General features: G+C 42.8%; 1 protein-coding gene across 12 annotated transcripts in view; it reads left to right on the top strand.

The window, feature by feature from the left end:
- Positions 1 to 392: 392 nt before the first annotated feature.
- Positions 393 to 20720, top strand: part of LOC112913426 (OX-2 membrane glycoprotein) — a 40240-nt gene continuing 19912 nt past the window's right edge. For 3 of the 12 annotated variants that reach the window (XM_072722910.1, XM_072722921.1, XM_025990037.2), the window contains exons 1-5: positions 1353 to 1945; positions 4663 to 4744; positions 8236 to 8556; positions 11022 to 11294; positions 13150 to 13257. In XM_072722910.1, the coding sequence (XP_072579011.1) occupies positions 1850 to 1945; positions 4663 to 4744; positions 8236 to 8556; positions 11022 to 11294; positions 13150 to 13257 (880 nt within the window). In that variant the 5' untranslated portion in view covers positions 1353 to 1849. Of the gene's footprint in view, positions 750 to 1339; positions 1946 to 4662; positions 4745 to 8235; positions 8557 to 11021; positions 11295 to 13149; positions 13258 to 14194; positions 14331 to 18307; positions 19649 to 20720 lie in introns of those variants that run through there. The other 9 variants (XM_072722899.1, XM_072722952.1, XM_072722936.1 and 6 more) reach the window with 8 other exon arrangements.

A 20720-nucleotide genomic window follows, 5' to 3' on the forward strand; every position in this document is an offset into this window, starting at 1 on the left:
CCAGAAGGGACCAGAATTCACAAATGGTTCAATCCCAACGCAGCAGACGCATTCGGGTCCCGCGACAGTACAGTCCATCAGTACATACTGGGGGCCCTTTGACAACAACCGGCTCCGCTCAGCGCCCCCGAGCACCTCTTTCTTGACCCCCCGCACCTCCCCCTGCACCTCCCCAGGGAATCACAACCCCCCCCCCCCCCAGCCCCTCGCTCTCCCTGCAGGAGCACAGCGCCCCGGGTTCGCACCACGCGCGCTCCCCAATCGCAATTCCAAGACCCCTACTAAAAGCCTCCGTGGGGTTTCAGCTCCTCCGGCCTAGACGCCCCCGCCCTCGGCGCCCCCCGCCCTCGGCGCCCCCCGCCCTCGGCTCCTCCTGCCTCCCGGCGCAGGTGGCCCCACCGGGCGCTGACGCTCGGCCGCGCTCCCCCCGCCCGCGGCCCCCGCACCCCACCATTTCCTCCGTCAGTCCCGCCGAGTGGAAATGGAAAAACATGTCTATATTTTCCTGCCGACGCTGTCTCAGTTTCTCTAAGAGCTGCAGCTGCTTCGGGGTGGGAAAGTCAAGTGCGGAGCCCGCGGCCGGCTGCGGCGCGGCGGGGAGGCGGTCGGCGGGGCTGGGGGAGCGGCTCCCGCCGGGCCCGGGGCGGGGACAGGGCCTCCTCCGCGCGCCCCGGCCTCCCGGTGAAATTCCCTCGGGCTCCCAGCCCCGGCCGCACTGCGGCGCCGCCCGAGCCACCGCGGGGATGCGGGTGAGCGCGGCGCGGCGTGGACAGAGCGCGCTGGGGCGGGGGGGGCGGCGGGGGTACAGGGGGGCAGCGGGGGGGAGCGGGGGCAACTGGGGTACAAGGGGGGAGCGGGGGCGCAGGAGGGCAGCGGGGGGCGCAGGGAGGGCAGACGGGGCGCAGGGGGGGACAGCGGGGACGCAGGGAGGGCTCAGGGAGTGCGGAGGGGGCGCAAGGGGGCTCAGGGAGGTCAGCGGGGGCGCGGGGGGGCGCAGGGAGGGCTCAGGGAGTGCGGAGGGGGCGCAAGGGGGCGCAGGGAGGTCATCGGGGGCGCGGGGGGGGCGCAGGGAGGGCTCAGGGAGTGCGGAGGGGGCGCAGGGAGGGCATCGGGGGCGCAGGGAGGACTCAGGCAGTGCAGAGGGGGCGCAAGAGGGTGCAGGGAGGGCATCGGGGGCGCAGGGGGCGCAGGGAGGGCTCAGGGAGTGCAGAGGGGGCGCAGGGGGACTCAGGGAGGCCAGCGGGTGGGGGGGCGTGGCGGGAGCCGGCGGCGCGGGGCTCGCGGGGGTCCTGGGGCTGGGGGGGGCGGGGGCGGCTGGCAGGTCCAGCGCCGGGTCCCGTGGGCACCGCCGCGGGGGTGGGGCCGCGGAATCCAGCGCTCCCTGGCGCCCGGGGAGCTCGCTCCGCCCGGGGGGCGCCGGCCTCCCCCATCCTCGGGCCTTGGGCTCGGGGAGCCCAGAAAGGGACCAGAGGAGTCAGGGTTAAAGGCCAGGGTATCCAGGCGACACAGGCACTTTGTGTATTCAGGATCTGTTTACGCGCCGCAGACTGGACGAGGATCTGGAGGATCTTGGTCCCCTGGGATGGCAGCAGTGAACGCTTAAAATCCAGATACGAGTAATACCTCGGGTTTGCTTTTGTTTTCTTTTTTCATAGATGGTTTCTTGGCAAGACCGCTTGGCCAGTTATTTCAGTATCTTCCTTAACAAAGGAGAATGGTGGCCTCGGAGCTTGTGTTTACTCCGCGCCCTGGATGCTGCTAAATCTTGACAACCATCCTTCAGAGGAGGAATGCTTCTGTGATTTTACAAATAAGGAAAACAAGCAGAGAGGTTAATTTTTCCAAGTGCATGCGACTACGCGCCATGGGATCAGGATTTGCTCCTAGAAACTCAGGGGAAGAGGCATGGATAGGAGCAGTTACCTGCCAGGGGGCCGGCCGCCAGGTAAGACCAGGCCTCTGGGAACTCTGGCCCGCTTGGCAAGGGGTAGAATTGGATTTCTTCATTTTCTCCATTTTGGACTCCCTATCCGTGATTTGATTAATGGGATTTTTTTTTTTTTTTTTGAAAATGTTATTTTTTTTTTAGGTTGCCTCACATATATCAGTGTTACTATATCTTAGGCACTGTATTAAGGGAGTGCCTAATAAATAATTATAAATAGTGCCTAATAAATAAATAAAGTGCCTAATAAATAAATGCTTAATTCTCATAGTAACCCAATGAAATAACAATAGTATTTATTTAGCGCTTACATCACTCACTAGTCTTGGGCACATTTCATGTGCTGTCTTGTTTAGTCTTTTTTAACGGAAGGATTGGTGATTTTATTTTTGCCTGCATCTTGGAGTGGTGAAGTCATTTGTCGGAGCCCACACATCTGGTATTTGTGCTAACTCCGGCTCATCAGCCACAATAATTATGTATATATTTAATAGCAAGGCTTTCCTTCTAATTCCCTTCCACCATCGTTGTGTTTTCCTTTTCTTTCTTAAAAATTCTTTGCTCCCAGCCTACCCAGTGTGTTTAGGTGTGCATCTGCTTTCTCTGTTATCCTAAAACACAGATTTTCACTATGAGAGCCAATCCGTTCTGCATTCCTCATCATCTTTGCTAGGATTTGGGTTTCCATGTGAGAGAGGGGCATATGGTTGAAAAAAAAAAAATGGCATGGAGTTTGAGTGCCAAAGAAGGCTTTTTCGTTTCGGAAGCCAAGAGCCTGAGCACTTGAGCCTTAAAGCCTAAATGCTGGAAAACCCAAGGACATACATTATTCCAGAGGGGAAGAATGCAGGGAATGGAGAAACCAGCTTTCTTGATCCTAAGGGAAATAAGTATTTTCTAGGCTGGGAGAGCAAAGAGGGACTAAATAAAATCTGTATTCAGACACGATCTTGTGTTCTGAAAAGGCAGCCCTGTGCCCGGTCCCTGTGAATGGGGAGGGAGTTCAGGAGGATGGTAAATAGACCGTACAGGGAGGTGTTGAAATCCAAGAATGGAAAACACCTGCACCTTGCTTTCCTGGGGGTGGGAGTGGGGATCTGTGGGAAGAGACCGGCCTTCTCATCATGACAAGGAAAGCATAAATTGGAGATGGGTAGATACATGGGGGTCTAGGCAGAGAAAGCTTGTAGATTTTTCCCTGGCCTAACACAGAGAGGACCTGGGAGCATGGAATCAAAACAAAAGAGAGTAAGAGAAGACACTTTGTATAAGCCCAAGGTTTAATTGCACAAATGTGCCGAAGACTAGTGAGTGATGTAAGTAAGCGCTAAATAAATAAATACTGTTATTTCATTGGGTTATTATGAGAATTAAGCATTTAAACCACTTAATACAGTGCCTAAGATAGTAACACTGATATACTGACCACATGACTGGAGGGGAACGAAGCTGTCTCAGGGACTTCTACTGTGGATAGATGGTTGCAACCAAGGGTTAGTAGCCCTGTGCCATGGATTGGCAATGTGTGAGCCTCTAAGCCTGGAGATGCAATGCCAGAGATTGGGACAATTATGAGGTGCTGAAGTGGTAGGGGCTCAACTGACAGAGATTATGAGATATTGGCCGAAATGAAGTCTCTACCTCTATAGCTGAAATGGCAATATGAAATTCAGTTAAAGAAATATACAGAGAAACCCACATTTCTTCCACATCTCTATCATAGAGAACTATAGGGAAAAGTTTTATTTCTTGCTTCTACCCTCATGAACACATGCACGAAGACCAAGTAAATGGATCCATGGGGCCACTATAGAGAGAAGTTAATTGATCTATTTCCCATCCTCTCATTTTGTAATAAATGATACCCAGAATAGCATTAAATGTTACCATGTAAGAATACCAAGGATTTCTGCCCAGACACGTGAAAATAAAGCAATGAAGTAAATAAATAAATAAATAAATAAATAAATAAATACTACTTTTTAAAAAGATTTATTTACTTGAGAGAGAGAGAGAGGGAGAGAGAGAGAGAGAGAGAGAGAATGAATGAGCACAAGTGGGAGGGACAGAGGGAGAGGGAGAGAGAATCTCAAGCAGACTCTGTGCTAAGTGCGGAGCCCGAGACAGGGCTTCATCCCTGGACCTTGAGATCATGACCTGAGCTGAAAGCAAAGGTCAGATGCTTAACCAGCTGCACCCCTGGACATTACTGTTTTTTAAAAGGAGTGATTCACATAAAGTTTGCAGAACTTGCAGGGGAATCTACTTTGGCAAAGGTCAAGGCAGTCATTATCTTTCTGGAAAGTGGTTGCCCCTGAATTATGTCTTTAATGTTAACAGATGTGGATTATTTGGGAAGTGGGTGCTGTTTAGCATTTGTAGCCTCTGTGTTTTCTCCATGTTTTTAGGGCAATTTGTTCCCCCAGCCATCCCCCATCTTTGAGGCCTTGCCCTAGACAATAATGGCCCTAAATCAAGACCTCAAATTGCTAGGGATTGCCATTACAGAGGAGTCATGCTTTTCTCTTCCCACATCCTGAGCACACTCCTTTATTTCTTCCATTATAGTCTCTGGTTCTGCATCCACAAAACCAAAGTCATCTGGTGGTTAAAACGTCAGCTGCAGCATTTCCCTCAAGTAGCCATGAGACCGAAGCTTCCTTAGCTTCTGATCCACATGCAAATGCCCATTTCTGTGCTTTGCTTTCTGTCTTCAGGTGTTCAGGAGGCTCTTCTGTCAACTGTCTACCTGTGGACTGATTTGGCTCTTGGCAACAGTGATGCTGTGCAGGGCGCAAGGTAAAAAGATACCAGTTCCCCTGCCTGGAGTCCAGGAAGCATAATTTCTGTAGAGGAGACAGACATCTGGCTACTGTTGTTTTGTGCTGTGCTAGTTCATTTGTCTGCGTGAATTATTTAAACATGTAATTTGCTTGGAGGATTGGGAGTGGCTCTTTCTGCTTTCCACATTTTTTGTTTTCAAAGTGGAAAAACACTTTGAATATTTAGAAACTGTTTCCATAGCTAAAACCAGACATGAAAAAATTCATTTCGATTAAGATGTCTTTCTCGATTAAGATGTCTTTCACCTGTCAAATCAAATAAGTTTGAAATATTATTTAAATTAAAAAAAAGAAATATTATCTAAATGTAATTCTCTATGTTTATAAAGATATGGAAATGCCTGGGGAGGATGGATGAACATACCCTTCTTGGAAGATAAGCTGGCAGTAAGCCTTTAAATTGGGTGTACCCCTCTTTTGCAGAAAACAGTGGAAAATAATGAAATAGAGAGGTTACATAGGTTCATGGTCTATTATATAAAGCATATGCCTGTGCTGTCCACTTATCTGTTGAGTTTCCTAATTGTGCCAGGCCTTTCTCTGTTCCAGGGGAAGCCACCCCTCACTTTGCCACTGACCTTTTATCACCTTGCATGTGATGCTGCTCTCCGTCAGCCTTCACGGGTAGAGACAGGGCAGGCTTCACACCATCTACAGCAGAGCCTTTACCAACCGACTGGTAGGGTGCGAGGGGTGGGGGAGATCTAAATGGAATTCCATAGAAGCATCCAAGAATTGTAAACTTTCCACTAAATTATTTCTTCCATTGTCAAGTAGGACAATCACCTAAGAAGTTAAAACCCTAGCTCTGGTTCCTTTTCTACTCTCCATTCTAAGAGCAGCAATTTCTTCAAATCTCTGCTCCGCAAAATCTCAACCAACTTTCAGAAAACCCCAACAACAGGTATAGACTCTAGAACTTTTCACATCTACCAAGAGTACACCTCCCGAAAACTATACTTCCGTAGCACTTGTGGCTTCAATTTGTATCTCTTGCTCTGCCTACCTTCTCATCCCTGACGTTGTGGAAGCGCCATTGAGAGGATATTGTTTATTTGTTTGTGCTTCTTTTTTTTCTAATCACACTAGCTAACGTTTTCTCTATGTTATTCATTAAAAAAAAAAACCAAACAGATTTTGGTATTTTTGATTAGGTCTACATGTTGTGTACCATTTCATTAATTTGTGCTTTTATCTATGTTAATTCACTCCTTTTATCTTTTGGGGGAGTGAGATGTTTGGATATATGTGTGCATTCATTTTTTCCATCTTTCTTGCTTCCTTAGGATCGAATATTTTCCTCTGAAAATGGCTTTATTAATTTCTATGGATTTTAATACATTATATCTCCTTGTCTTTTATAGTAATTGATGGAATTGATTATTCTTGCTATGGTATCTGGTATAGTTAGAGTTCAAAGAAGTGTGCAAATTTTTTGTTGATTGCGTTGCGGACAGTGTTCAAGGTCATAGGGTAAGAGCTTTTCTTACACTATTTCAAGTTCAATCTAGGGGAATATTTATAAAGATTATATGTTCTCTTTGGGTAAAAGTTTATAAATACATTCCTATATACACACACATATATAAAACCTAAACATATATGTAATGATTTATGTATAAATCCTCACTTTTCAAATCTTCTCATTCTTATATTTGACTTTTTTTGCTTATATGTATCTTTTAATATATGGAATTGAAAATCCTGAGCAAACTATTGAAAAACTCTCCCAATATCATTGTGCATTTAAAATTTTTTCTTTGCAATTCTATGGCCTTTTATACTTTTCACTTAGGTTGTTAGACACATAAACCTTTGTTTGTTTAAGGATTTATTTACTTATTTGAGAGAGAGAGTGAGAGAGAACATGGCAGGGAGAGGGAGAGGAAATCTCAAGCAGACTCCTCGCTGAGCCCGGAGCCCAATGTGGGGCTCAATCCCATGACCCTGAGGCCATGACTTGAGCTAAAATTAAGAGGTGGATGCTTAACTGACTGAGCCACCCAGCCTTCCCAATATAAAGGTTTATAATGAATATATCTTATTTTAGATTGCTCCTTTTATTATTTTGAAAAATACATTTTGTCCCTTACAGCGCTTTTTTTCTCCCATTCTTCCTTTTGCCTTCTTGTGAGTCTCAACGGTCTGATGCCAGAACATCCCGGGTCTTTGAATTTTTCTTTAATTTTTTTCCATATCTTTATCTCTTTGTGCTACATTCTGGAAGAATTCCATGACCTGCTTTTCCTACTTAGTTTACTCTTCAGTGACGTCCAGTCTACTAAGTCAGCCAAATCATTAAGATTTTATATTTGTCACTTTCTGCAACTCTACTTTCTACTTTTTACAATGCTGGCTTCTTTTTACACTTAAGATATCGCATTTACTCGTATCAAAGTGTTTATCAATTTATGGTAACTTCTTTTGCTAGGAGTTCTTGGGTTTGTAGAGGTTTTTTCTTCTTTCGTTGTGTCAGCTTTCTCAAATGTCTGCCTAATTATATTGAGATTTCCCACTGAATCATCTGTTGTATCAGTATGAAGAGCCAGCATTGGAGGGGGAAGAAATTACTATCACGCCTTATATTCTTCACTGCATTAAGTAAAAATGTGGGAATGGGTAGACTGTTACTGGTTGTCAAAGCCATCTGGTCCTGTGCAGGCTCCTAAAGCATATTATTTTCATATTTATATATATATATATATATTTTTAAAGATTTTATTTACTTATTCATAAGAGACACAGAGAGAGAGGCAGAGACACAGGCAGAGGGAGAAGCAGGTTCCATTCAGGGAGCCCGATGTGGGACTCGATCCCGGGTCTCCAGACTCGATCCTGGGTCTCCAGGATCATGCTCTGAGCTGAAGGCAGATGCTCAACCACTGAGCCACCTGGGTTGCCCACAGTTTTATATTTTATTGTTACATTTTTCTTCCTTATGTCCCTGTGTTCACCACTGCTTCATGGAGGCAGACGCCACTCTCGCTGCCCCCCTGTAGAGTGTGTGTGTAGAGTGTGAAGAGCTGCTACATCTGCACTTAAACTAAACACTCTGCCAGTTGTCCATGGGCCCTTTCTTGCTTCTACCCCTCTGGGCACGAGCCCTCTTGGTGATGCTTCTATTCTCTCTGGCAGTCTTCATCTCCAACCGCATTCTACCTACTTCCAGTTTACAGGGGTTCTTCACACAACTTCTAGTCACTGAGAGTTTACTTTCTTGTTTTTTGTTTTTGTTTTTGTTTTTTACTTTGTTACTCTTAAAGATTGACTAAACATATTTGAACCCACATTTCTCTAGCAGTGTCAAGGATGTAGGTAAATATTTTCTTTGCACTATCCGCTATCTTTTCTATGTTGAGCTTTGAACATGCATTTTTTAATCAGAAAAGTGCGTATGTCATGTATTAAATTTTAAAATATAAATGTTCTTTTACGATTCCATGTAAGTGGTGACCCAAGACGAAAAAAGGCTGCTGAATACACCTGCTTCCTTAAGATGCTCTCTGCAAAATCCCGAGGAAGTCTTGATAGTGACATGGCAAAAAGTCAAGCCTGGGAGCCTGGAAAACATGGTCACCTTCAGCAAGAACCATGGGGTCGTGGTCCAGCCTGCCTACAAGGACAAGATAAATGTCACCCAGCTGGAGCTCAAGAACTCCACCATTACCTTCTGGAATACCACCCTGGAGGATGAAGGGTGTTACAAGTGCCTCTTCAACACTTTTGGTTCTGGGAAGATCTCGGGAACAGCCTGCCTCACCCTCTCTGGTGAGGATCTCCGAGAATACATTGTCTCTGGCTAGACGTGTTATGCTCCACAATGTTCGGAACGTGGTGGTAGGCCTAGTTTTTCAGGATCCTAACCTCAGAAAGGTTCATGAGAAGATGCTGAGCCTTTCATGTCTGTTATGACCGTGTTTGTGGTTATTTGGAAAGTTCACGGGGCTACATTGAATCTCTGCGTGGAGGGATCTTTGCTCTGAGAAATCATGTTGTCAGCAAGAGTAAATTAAGTACCATGGTGAGGATGATGGGTTCTCCGTAAATGTGATGTGATTCAGACCTAGCGTTGCCATTAGCCATCATGTGGCCTTGGAAGAGTCCTGTCCACTCTGAACCAGAGTTTATTTATCTGATAGATCATGTGTGGGATCTCTAACAGTTTTACCATTTTTGGATCTAACATGCTGGCCAGATTGGGCTCACCTGGAGCCAATTATAGTGGTCCCTCTCATTTTGTCTCTCCAAAATTCTCTCGGGATTGATAAGGGGACATATGGCAGAGGCTCTTCATAACCTGATGCCAACTAGGGGTTTAACCGTATAATAAGCATTCTTTTACAATCCAAGAGGCTTAGTTTGAGAAGATTCTTTTACTTTTAACTGACACATAGCTGAGATTGAGAACTGAGAAGTGGGAGTAAGGGGCAACTTTGGACCATGGCACACCTGGTGGGTGTTTTAGAAGGGAAAAGAGAAATGTAGACAGGGTTATTAGGAATGTGAAAGTGAGAGTGCGAGCCCACCAAGAATATTGGACAGGGGTAAGAGGAGGCTCAGTAGACAAGAGTGCAGAGCAGGGGATGGCAACACTGGAGAAAGGTTTCTCTTGCTTATTTTGCCTATGAAGAGTCCTCTCTGCAGGATATTACCTCAGGTTTTCTTCTTGACTCTGTTTCTTTTGTTTTCTTTGTCTCTTTGAAGACAAAGAGACTTTGTCTCTCTTTGTCTTTCCCCACCTTCCAGTCTTCCCTTCTTTCCTTTCATCCTTCCTCCTACCTCTTCACTTTTCTTTTTTCTTCTTATGTCATGTTTTACTCATTTCTGTTACTTTTTAAAAATTTTTGAGATTTTATTTACTTATTCATGAGAGATGCAGAGAGAGTCAGAGACAGAGACAGTCAGGCAGAGGGAGAAGCAGGACTCTATTCTAGGACCCCTGAGCCATAGGCAGACGCTCAACCACTTAGCCCCACTAGCTTCCCATTCCCATCTGTTACCTTTTCTTCTTTCTTCTTTTTTTCCCCTCATATTTCTCTTTTCTACGGCTCCTCCTTTACTTATAACCTTTTGTATTATTTTTTGCCTGAAAACCAGGCTCCCCTGCGTCTTCTGGCTAGTAACCCAGTTCTTTTCCACACTGAGCCTTTCCAGCCACACCTTAGAGCTTTCATGGAAGTCATCTCTTGATATACCAGAGAACCCTGACACCCAGTCTCCATGCCAACCATACTTGCCTTCCTTCACTTTTATCTGTCTTCCCCTCGAGCCCAGTGACTTTAGCAATCTTATGGAAAAAAGCCACAGTCCTTTGGCTCCATATTTCCTCCAGCCCACTGCCACCTACCTGCCTCTTGAACCTCTAAGCACACACCAGGCTTTCATTTAGCTCTTGCCCTTTAGTTATCTTGTAGGCTCCAGAGCAACCACAGGAAAGCTGGCTTGCATTTGCTTAGCAGAGATAAACTACACATTGAAAGTACACACTGATAATGACTTCGCTAGTCAAGGGACTTTTGAAAGGGAACAGGGTTGCAGCTGAACTAACATAATATCCTTTTCTCATAAACTCGTTATTTTCCTCTTAACTCCATAAGGTGATCCCCAAGGTCCTTCCAGCTGTCATTCTGTGACTCTCTGGTTATCAGCAGTGAATTTCTAATTTACATTTTCTATAGATAATTCTGAGCGGGGACTTTTCAAGTCTCCTCCATTGCATCTCATTCCCTGGTCCAGCTCCAAGCAGACCAAAGCCCACCTCTGAGCAGCAGCCCATCCATGGGCTCTGTTCTGAAGCTGCCCCGGGGCTTCCGAGAAGCACAGGCTACCTGTCTGGAAACGCTGACTGGGGACCATTGTCAGACTATGAGAGGGATACCCAGAAGAAGTCAGAGATGGCTGCCTTGCCCATGGGAAAGGAGAACAGAATAAGTAGGCTCTAGACTGTTTGGGAAAGAAGACACCCTCTGTCCATTGAGCTAATTCCCCTGCAAACTACAGAGAGGATTTTTCTTGTTACAGGGTTGTACTAGGCCAGTTTCCATCCTTCTGGCCAGAGGATTGCTTAGACACAGGAAGAACTGAGAAGGCCCAGTTCAAGTTGGATGGGCCACCTTATCCCTTGAGGCCTCCCCCCCACCAGTGTCTTTCTGTAAAGATCTTCCTTCAGCCTCGGAGGAGCATGTGGTGCTTAATTCACGGTAGACCATCATTTTTTTTTTTTTTTGTCCCAGTACAGCCCACAGTGTTTCTTCACTACAGCTTCTTCGAAGACCAGCTAAATATCACGTGCTTTGCCAATGCCCGCCCAGCACCTGTGATCTCCTGGAAGGTCGCTGGGTCAGAGATTGAAAACAGTACTGAGGTTCTTTTGCACCCCAATGGGACCACATCAGTCACAAGCGTCCTCCACGTCAAAGACCCCAAGAGACAAGTGGGGAAGGAAGTGGTTTGCCAGGTTCTGCACCTGGGGACAGTGACCAGCCTCAGGCAGACTGTGGATAAAGGTAAGAGAAGGTGGGCAAAGATGGCTGTGGGTGCATCTGCTATCAGCACCTGGAAGGTGCTGAATGTTCTGCAAAGCCTCTTGGCCACTTAGCAGAGGAGCTCGAGGGAGAGAATGGAGTAAGTAAGGAAAGAAAAACAGAGTTGAGAAAGTTTTACTTCAGTAAGTGTGGTAGGTTGGCCACATACCAAATACTTCTGCTGAGATCCACCCATGCATTTTTTTGTTATTGTTGTTTCCCATGCTGCTGACACTTCCAGAGTGTCTACTGTCGCAGGCTTTGGGACTCTTGAACTGGCACAGTAAGCGAGACTCAGGCCCTGGGCTCACAAAGCTCCTATCCCAGAATGGGCGCACAGAATGGGCAGTTATACCACTGTGTGCGATAAAGCTACGGTGCACACTGGTGCATCCCCGGGACGACTGAGGCTCTCTGTAATAAGCCTCCTAAAAAGATATTGGTGCTTTTTTTTTTTTTTTTTCAGGGAGCATTTTAAGCAATGAAGCCTAGAAAAAGTTTCCCCTGTATGCCTTATTGGTTTGCCCTGCATGCCTTATTGGTGTGTAGCTTCTAGGGAACATTTCCAGTTGTCATTTGCGGGGGGGTGGGGGAGAGGGTCCTTGAAAAAAAAAACAGACTAATCAAAAAGTCGACATTTAGGTAAATTTAGTCAAAAGATTTGCAAGGTTAGATTTGGACATTTGTGAAGAGATCCTCATTTTCAGCCAAGGCAGAGGGTAAATTTCCCTGGAAAACAAAAACCTGAAAAGGAACATGTCTTCTTTTCCAAGAATGCCAAACTCAACTTCCATAGTTTGTAAATTCTTTTTAAAGATTTAATTTATTTATTAATTCATTCATTCATTCATTCATTCATTCATGAGAGACACAAAGAAAGAGGCAGAGGCACAGGCAGAGGGAGAAGCAGGCTCCCTCTGGGGAGCCCAATGAGGGACTCGATCCCAGGACCCTGGGATGACACCCAGAGCTGAAGGCAGATGTTCAACCGCTGAGCCACCCAGGTGTCCCATGTTTGTTCTGTGAACATCACTGAAAGTCTTCGATGCTTCAAGCATATCAAGCACTGGAAGTATGGAAATTAGACACGTCTCTCTGTCTGAAGGTGCTCCATTGAATTGTGATGTGCAAATCCCTTTATAGAAGTATGGGGAAGATGCTGGAAACTCCTGAATCAGGGAACTCTCCCCCTGCCTTAGTAGTGCAGAGTGACGCTGAGGAGCCACATTTATTGACCGTTGGAAAGAGATTTAATAACAAAGACATAGATTAGAAGAAATACAATAAAAACATTGAGATGAGTTACTCCTGGGGTTGGAGTCCTGAAATACACGGTTTTTTCCTTCATGTTTCTCTATATTTTCCACAGCTTCCTCAATAAATATATTACTTTAATGGACTGTATGGCAAAGAATGTGTGCTTTGGAGGCAAACTGATCCCTGAGCAAGCCTTGGTTCTAACACTTACGATGCTGATTTGGGACTTACTTAGCTTCTCTGGGCCTCAGTTTTTTTGTTCTGTTGTTGTTGTTTTTATATGTGAGGTGATAATACCTAAAATCTTGTGCTGTCTTGAGTATTAAATGAAGTTACATGTTCAAAGCTCTTATGAGATAGTAACCACATAAAACATGTAGTTAGACTATTATTAACTAGATGTTGTTGAAATAATGTGGAACCACTAACAGAGATCTCAGTCGGCATATATTCAAGGATAATTTTCATTGAAAGCTCAACTTAAGGAAAAACTCATCACAAGAATTGCTTTATCACTTTTTGCCTCGCAGTTTCCACTTATGACTTTGTTTCTCTTTTCTCCCCCCTTCACCATCTATAGGCTTTTGGTTTTCTGTTCCGCTGTTGTTAAGTATTGTTTCCCTGGTAATTCTTCTGGTCTTAATCTCAATCTTATTATACTGGAAACGTCGTCGGAACCAGGACAGAGGTGAGTTATTACAGAACATACAGACAAGGAAACAAATTATTTTTTAATAGCAATTTGGGAGGGACACAGGAAGATGGTAAGTAAGGATGGCAACAATGTCTTTTGTTTGTTGTGTGCTGGTATTTTAGGACACTTTGGTGGGGGTCATTTTCTTGTAGTTGGATATTAAGCTGGATGCTTCTGCTTTTCATTTGCTAAGATCATTTCATGGCTAATTATGCATAAATTAAGAGGAAGGGTTAATGAGAGGAAATGTGGAAAATGTTTATCCACTCACTGCAGCTGATGGCAAAACTAGAGAAAGAAGTCTCAAGTACACACACTTGTTCCAATCCGTGTTAACGAGGACAATCTCTTTTCTATCGATAGCACTCCTCAGGCCAGCTACTCCAGTAAGAGACTCTGAGATAGTCCAGTATATTCACTAATTAGATAGTATTTTCTTTGTTATACTCTTGCTATGTCTCAAATACTATAGGTAGCATACAGGTGATCTGTACTTATAAATATGTCATGTCGGGCAGCCCGGGTGGCTCAGCGGTTTAGCGCCACCTTCAGCCCAGGGTGTGATCCTGGAGACTCGGGATGGAGTCCCACGTCGGGCTCCCTGCATGGAGCCTGCTTCTCCCTCTGCCTGTGTCTCTGCCTCTCTCTCTCTCTCTCTCTCTCTGTGTGTGTGTGTGTGTGTGTGTGTGTCTTTCATGAATAAATAAATAAAATGCTTTAAAAAAATAAAAAATAAAATAAAATAAATAAATATGTCATGTCATTCTGTCCTTATAGACTATAGATTTTTCTCTGTCTCTACAATGTCTATCACAGTGTCTTATGTACGTTAGATGTTCAAGAAGGTTTAATTAAAATAGTGAATGAATCATGGGATGAATGGATAGATTTTCAAACTGATGCTTTCAATTCTTTTTTTTTTTTTTTTAAGATTTTATTTATTCATGCAGAGACACAGGCAGAGGGAGAAGCAGGCTCCATGCAGGGAGCCCGATGTGGGACTCGATCCCAGGACTCCAGGATCACGCCCTGGGCTGAAGGCGGCGCTAAACTGCTGAGCCACCCAGGTGTCCCTCAATTCTTTTCTTTTTGTAATTTCAGTATCTCATAAATGCAGAGTCTGAAACATTGGGAGATAGTATAAAATGAGACACTCTAAAACAAGAGGAGTCAGCGAGAGAGAGAGAAAAAATGTTTTTGTTTTCATAAGGCAGTGCATAATTTATTAAAGTTAATGGAAACCTGCAGTTTATGGTGTTTGTGGTGGGGATTTCCAAGGGTGAAAGGCTGATAAGAGAGTTTTTTTCCTGTAGAGAAGAAAAAAACACCTGTTGGTTTAGAGTGTTATTTTAAATTTCTATGAAAAATTTCACTCAACCGCTACCCCTTTTCCCTTTTTATTTTGTGTCTCTTCAACTATCTTTCATGTTCTAGGTTTTTGGAACACTTAATTTTGCATAAGCCTTATATAAACACCAGATTAATTCTTGTGATTTTATAAAAAAAAAAAAAAAGCGACAAATCTTCAGTTTCAACAACCCCTTTGTAAAAGTAGATAAAAGTATCTGTTCTGTGGGAAGAGAAGATTACAGATCAGATCATTTTATTGCATATAAACATAAGCCCTAGAATTCATTAGCGCTCTGCAGAATGTCAAAGGCAGAAGGCTCTTTGATTCTACTTTATCCAAACATTTCATTTTTTCCAAGTAGGATTCGAAGCCAGAGAGGGAAATGGACTTCCTTCCCTAAGGTCACACAGCTAGTTAACAAGAGGCTTAGGACTAGAACCCTGGTTTTGGTCTGCTGACCTCTGCCAGAATGTTCTTCCAGCTATGATGCCCTGGAGTCCTGACTTGAAAGGCATTATTGGGCTGCATTTATTTTAGTCCTTGCTTGCTGTTACTGCTATATTCTTTTGAAAAGTAAAGTACGAAGTGTTCAAATTCATCTTAAAAAGTCCCTGTTGGAGGAGAATCTAATAATACAATCTATTCAAGTCCAAGGTAAATTCCACTAGAGTGGGGCATTTGCAAAATAATAGTCCTTTGTTCATTAAGTAAGTCTTGGGTTTCCTGGGAAATATAATTGTTCAAGGTCTTTTCCAGTTCCTGAAGCAAAGGGAGTCAGCTCTCTTTATTCTCAGGCTTTTCTCATTTATGAAATAAGCACTTGAACCTCTATAGAATCTTGCAAGCACTGGGATTGCCATTTATTGGTGATATCTTCATGACATACGACTAACCTAGTTAATCACATCGGATGTTCAATGGCATATTTTGGGTGACTGAAGTTTTTTACTAGTTTCAAAAATTTGCTAGTTTAAAAAAAAACAAAACAAAACAGCCAGATCATTTGGTCCCATATACTTAAATAGCTAGTAAAACTAAGTGCCAGTAATACTGGAGACTTAAACACTCAAGACCAAAACTTAAATTATACAAAAAAGTAGGAGAAAGGGAAGGAAACCCTTCCCTAGAAGATATTGACACCTTAAGGTTCTTTAAGTACCAAATTCTGATTATCAATTTGTGATGAAAGTGGGTGGTCCTATGACATTTGCTTCCTATCTTTCCTAATCTTACTTTGGGTTTTCTTCTTTTCCTCTCTTTTTCTTTCCATCATCACCCAAACACATAAAACTTTTGAATGGACAGGAAGCATGATAAAAAAAATGACACCAAATTTCTGAGCCTGGTGACTGGGAAAATGGCACTGTGTTTAGAAATAAGGAAGTGAAGAAGGGGAACTGACTGTGTGTGAATGTGTATGTGCCTGTGTTCAAAATTCATGGATAGACAATGAGGAGAGGGTGGCTGAATTAAGTCTTGAATTTACTGAAGTAGAAAAGAATCATCTCCAGAAAGCCAGCCAGTGGGAAGACAAATCTAGTTAAATAAGGTTCGACTCTTTGTTAAATAAATAAGAACAGCAACAAAGTCTATTTTAGAACAAAATCCCTTAGTCATTGCTCACAAAAGCACAAGCAAGTTTGTAGTTTTGGGATAGAGGAGTGATCTGTAATGGTGATGTTATTTTTGTAGAAACAGTAGACTCTCTTTTTATTGTGATTCTGTTTAATGCCAGAGAGAATGGTGGTGTTCTTTTCACCAGAAAAGGTACATGCTGGAGGAAGGTTATGATGAGATAGAGGCAGTTTCTCTCTGTGCCATTCCTGATGGGATCATCATGGTTACCGCCCATGAGACAACAACAGTATGATAATAGGTTGATGTGTCTTCAAAGAACATCCTATTTTCTTTTTCTTTCATGAATCTAGTTCTTTATTACTAAAATAGAAAGTGAAAAAATAAAATAAAATTTCCTAGGGAAATTTTCCACCATTCTATAATAATAGTTCTTTCTATTAAAACCCAGTTGATGTCATAAATTTGTCCCTTCCACATAGACTACAATGAAGTTAAGTTTGGATTTGAGAATAGCCTTTGATTTCTCATTAATCAACCCACCAGTGATCACTTGCTTCTCAGAAACTAACCTCACTTTGGGGGCAGATCTTAGTAGATGGTTAACCACCTCAATTTTTGAAATTTTTATTTTGAGTACCAGTTTTCTTTTGTTTGATGGAGTCGAGGCAGCATTGGCAAACAACAGAAAATTTAGACACTCATATGAAATGCATATGCCAAACTTCACTTTTTCTTCAAGTGTCTGGAGGGTTTTTTTCCCTCATCCTCATCATCTGTATAATTACCCTGAATTCATTCATTTCCCTTTGTAATAATGTAATCTGTAAATGGGCTTTTTTGGAGATAACAGTGGCAGTGTTACTAAAACTCTATGTCCTGGTTGGAATCGTGTCACTTTCTTCTATTTTAAGCTTAGTGCCATAACAAATAACAGAAGTGCCCAATAAATAGCTTGTGATGGTGAAATTGGTAATAGTTGGAAGGACAATACAAAGACTATTTGTTTCGAAAATAATAAGAATCTTTGCGTAATAAGTGTACTTATGTCTCCCTGACGCAAGCTGCATGGGTGGCAGCCCGCACCCCTAACCCAGTTTCCTCATAGCTCCAAGCAGAAGAAATGTGGTGCTTTACTTATTTAATGTATTTTTTAAAAGATTTTATTTATTTATTCATGAGAGACACAGAAGGAGAGAGGCAGAGACTTAGGCAGAGGGAGAAGCAGGCTCCTTGCAGGGAGCCCGATGTGGGACTCGATCCCGGAGCTCCAGGATCACACCCTGAGCCGAAGGCAGTCGTTCAACTGCTGAGCCACCCAGGTGTCCTGAAATGTGGTGCTTTAGATGAGAAAAGTGTGAGGCAATCTTTATTGAACTGCTTAGGCCAAAATTGCTGGAAGAAATCTTGCGTTCCAACATATTTTTCTACAAGAGTTTACCCTTGGATGGGTGCAGATGCCATCCGTCATGTCATGTCATGACCTGATTACAAAGTCACTTACTAGCAGAACCTTAAGCCTGGGCAATCTTGCCTGAGCTGTTCTAGGTCTTTTACCACAATTAGTGGATACTGGAATTTTGGGAGGTTTAAAACATTACAGTTTCTGGTAAAGAATTACTTAAGGTTACACAGAGAATGAGAGGTGGCACCAAGATAAAAATCCCGGGTCTTTTCCTTCATTGACTACATGCCTTGTGGGGAGGTCTACATCCTTTCAGTTTATGTCTTAGAAATCTGGTAGCCCTGAAAGGCCCTCCATATGTCCACTATGTGACCACTCCCAGCCCAATGTCCAGCAAGTTCGTATCTACAGGAAACAAAGCTGAAGGTCTTATAAATAAGACACGTGTAGATTATTTGGAATATTTTTGACTTTTTTTTTTTTTTTTTTTTTTTGCTTGTAGTCTTAAGTGATTCTCCAAAACATTATTTCCTAGAATTACCTATGTCCTTAGAAAGAGTCACAGTCTCCCATATCACGTTGGGTCAGGAATGTCCTTATCTTTGCCCAGGTATATTCTATGCTTACTGACCTTTCTGTTATTTATCCTCAAATGTATTAGGATAGGCATTATAAATGTTTGAAGTTAATATCTTGATCTTTCTTTTATCCAGAGCCCTAGAGGAATCACACCCTGAAAGTTTTCAGAACCCAGAAAGTTATGCCCTGGTCTACTTGAATCTGACTCAGGAGGAAGGCAGGAGGAAAAGGGTCTTCTCTAAGGGACCTAAAGAACAGAAGAGGTAGGGGTAAAAGACCTAAGAATTTCAAGATTTTCTACTGCCATCTAAGCTACCCAGCACTTCTGGGAGTTCCAAAAGGAAGTCATTTTACCTCTCAAGTCTGTTGTAGGACTTGATTATGTGAAGGAATGCAGCGTTGTGCTGTCGAAAGGATCCTGGATTTTGGATCGGTAGCCACAACTCAGAGGCTGACTCGGGCTCTACCTGATGGCAGCCCTTTGTTCATCGTTGTAGCTCAATGAGCTTCACAGCTGCATCCAGAAAATTAGAAATCTGGACCTGATAGTTTGCCATTCTGCTCTAAAAAATGATGTAACACCAGGAAAAAAAGAAATAAAGAAATGGAAAAAAAAAAAAAAAAAAAAGAACAGAGAACACAGGAAGGTGTTAAGGACCAGAGAACTTTTCTGAAACCACCTTTTACCTTTCTGTTGCTGTTCCATCTCTTCTTCCATATTGTTCTTAGGTCCAGGAGTCTTGTTTCCTCATCACCTGGTGATGGTAGTCACTCTATGAGGTAACTCATTGCCTGGTTAGTAACAGGTCTTTCTAGAACCCTTGGTTTCACTGCTGTTCTTCGTGTTCTTCTGTGATGTTGACCACAATGACTATGGAACTGAATTCATTACTTACTAGTCAGAATAATGCTGACAACCTTAACTTGGCTTATCTACTTATATAGAAGAAGAAGTATTCTTGGTCCAGCAGCTCACATTTTTAAAAAAGCATTTCCTGTCCCATTTGATTTATAATATGATCGAGTTCTATATTAGTCATTGTGAACTCAATTTAGTATAATGAAAATATATAATAAAACAAAAACAAGCATTTAGGAAGTTTCCTGAATAACAGTCCATTCAAACGTTTTCCCTCCTAGCTTCTTTTCCCATGAGTTAACTTCTCATAATAGCAGAGAAAATATGTATGGGTTTACAAATGCCTTTGTCCTAAATATATTGTTCTAACTAGTGAAACAATTTTGAGCTCTTTTTTTTTTTTTTTTTTACAATTTTGAACTCTTAATCACAAGACCAAATTAGTGACTTTTTCAGTACCTTTTGTCTCTACTCAGTGACCTAGGAACTAAAACGCAAGTTGTGTTCACTGTTGAATTGAATATTTGTATATTTAGTAAGCTTTTCATATGTTATTTAATTCTGTATTATTATATTTGTATTAAGATACTGAATGATTATAAATGTCAAATCTAAATATTTGGTTCGTGATACTTTTTTGGGAAATGTGGACATTAATGATAATCTTTATATTTTCCCTCTGTATCTGAAACCCCCCCCCCCCTCTATCTCTCACGTGCTAAAAGATGCCACTAACATTTCTGATAAATCACAAAGTCACAAATCAGATATCCCCGGTCGGGCCAGTGGGAGCTCCATAAAGTTGGTAACTGTGTCCTTTTGACGTAACCTGGTCATTTGGGGAGCACTTCCTTGTATATAGTCTTTTGATTTTGCTTTTCGATACCAACCTTTGAAAAACTGATTAGGTTACACAGTTTCAAATCTAATAGGAGCTTCCTTCCACCCTGCCTGGTATCTCAGCTGCCAGATCAGGCGGGATAACTAAAGCAGCAGTTCTCAAAAATTTAGAACATGCTCAAACACATTATTGAGGACCCCAAGGAGCTTTCTTGTAAAGAAAAGTAAATCTACAAATTTGCCACATTTGTAATTAAAGCTTATAAATTTTAAAAACAAAACTATACAAGCATGTGTCCTGTTAGCATCACCATCAGCGTGATGTCAACATTACCCATCACGTAGCATCTGGCAAGTTCCACAGCACACTTCTGAGAAGATGAGAGTGAAAAAGGCAAATGATGTATTGGCATGATGACAACAATAGTTTTGACTTTGTAGACCCTCTGAAACAGCCTCAGGGACAATATTAAAGACGGATGATTTAAAGTATATGCAAGGAAGGAGACCACCTTATGAGGAGATTTTGTGAGTCTCCCAGAGAAACTCCTTATTAAACAGATATCTTTTCAGTGCCTAAGCATTCCATTATTTCATCAGAACAGTGCAGGGAGCTAGGACTAGTCCTTCTTCATCACTAATACAGGTGTGTCTCAGAGATATTGTGGGTTTGGTTCCAGACCTCTGCAAAAAAGCAAATATCACAACAAAATAACTCAGATGAATTTCTTGGCCTCCCAGTGCATATAAAGTGTTAAGTTGACAGTATACTGTAATCTATTAAGTGTGCATTAATGTTATGTCTAAAAAAAAAAAAAAAAAAAAAAAAAAAACGATGTACATACCTT

The sequence above is a fragment of the Vulpes vulpes genome, chromosome 1 (assembly GCF_048418805.1).
Source record: "Vulpes vulpes isolate BD-2025 chromosome 1, VulVul3, whole genome shotgun sequence".
Classification (NCBI taxonomy): domain Eukaryota; kingdom Metazoa; phylum Chordata; class Mammalia; order Carnivora; family Canidae; genus Vulpes; species Vulpes vulpes.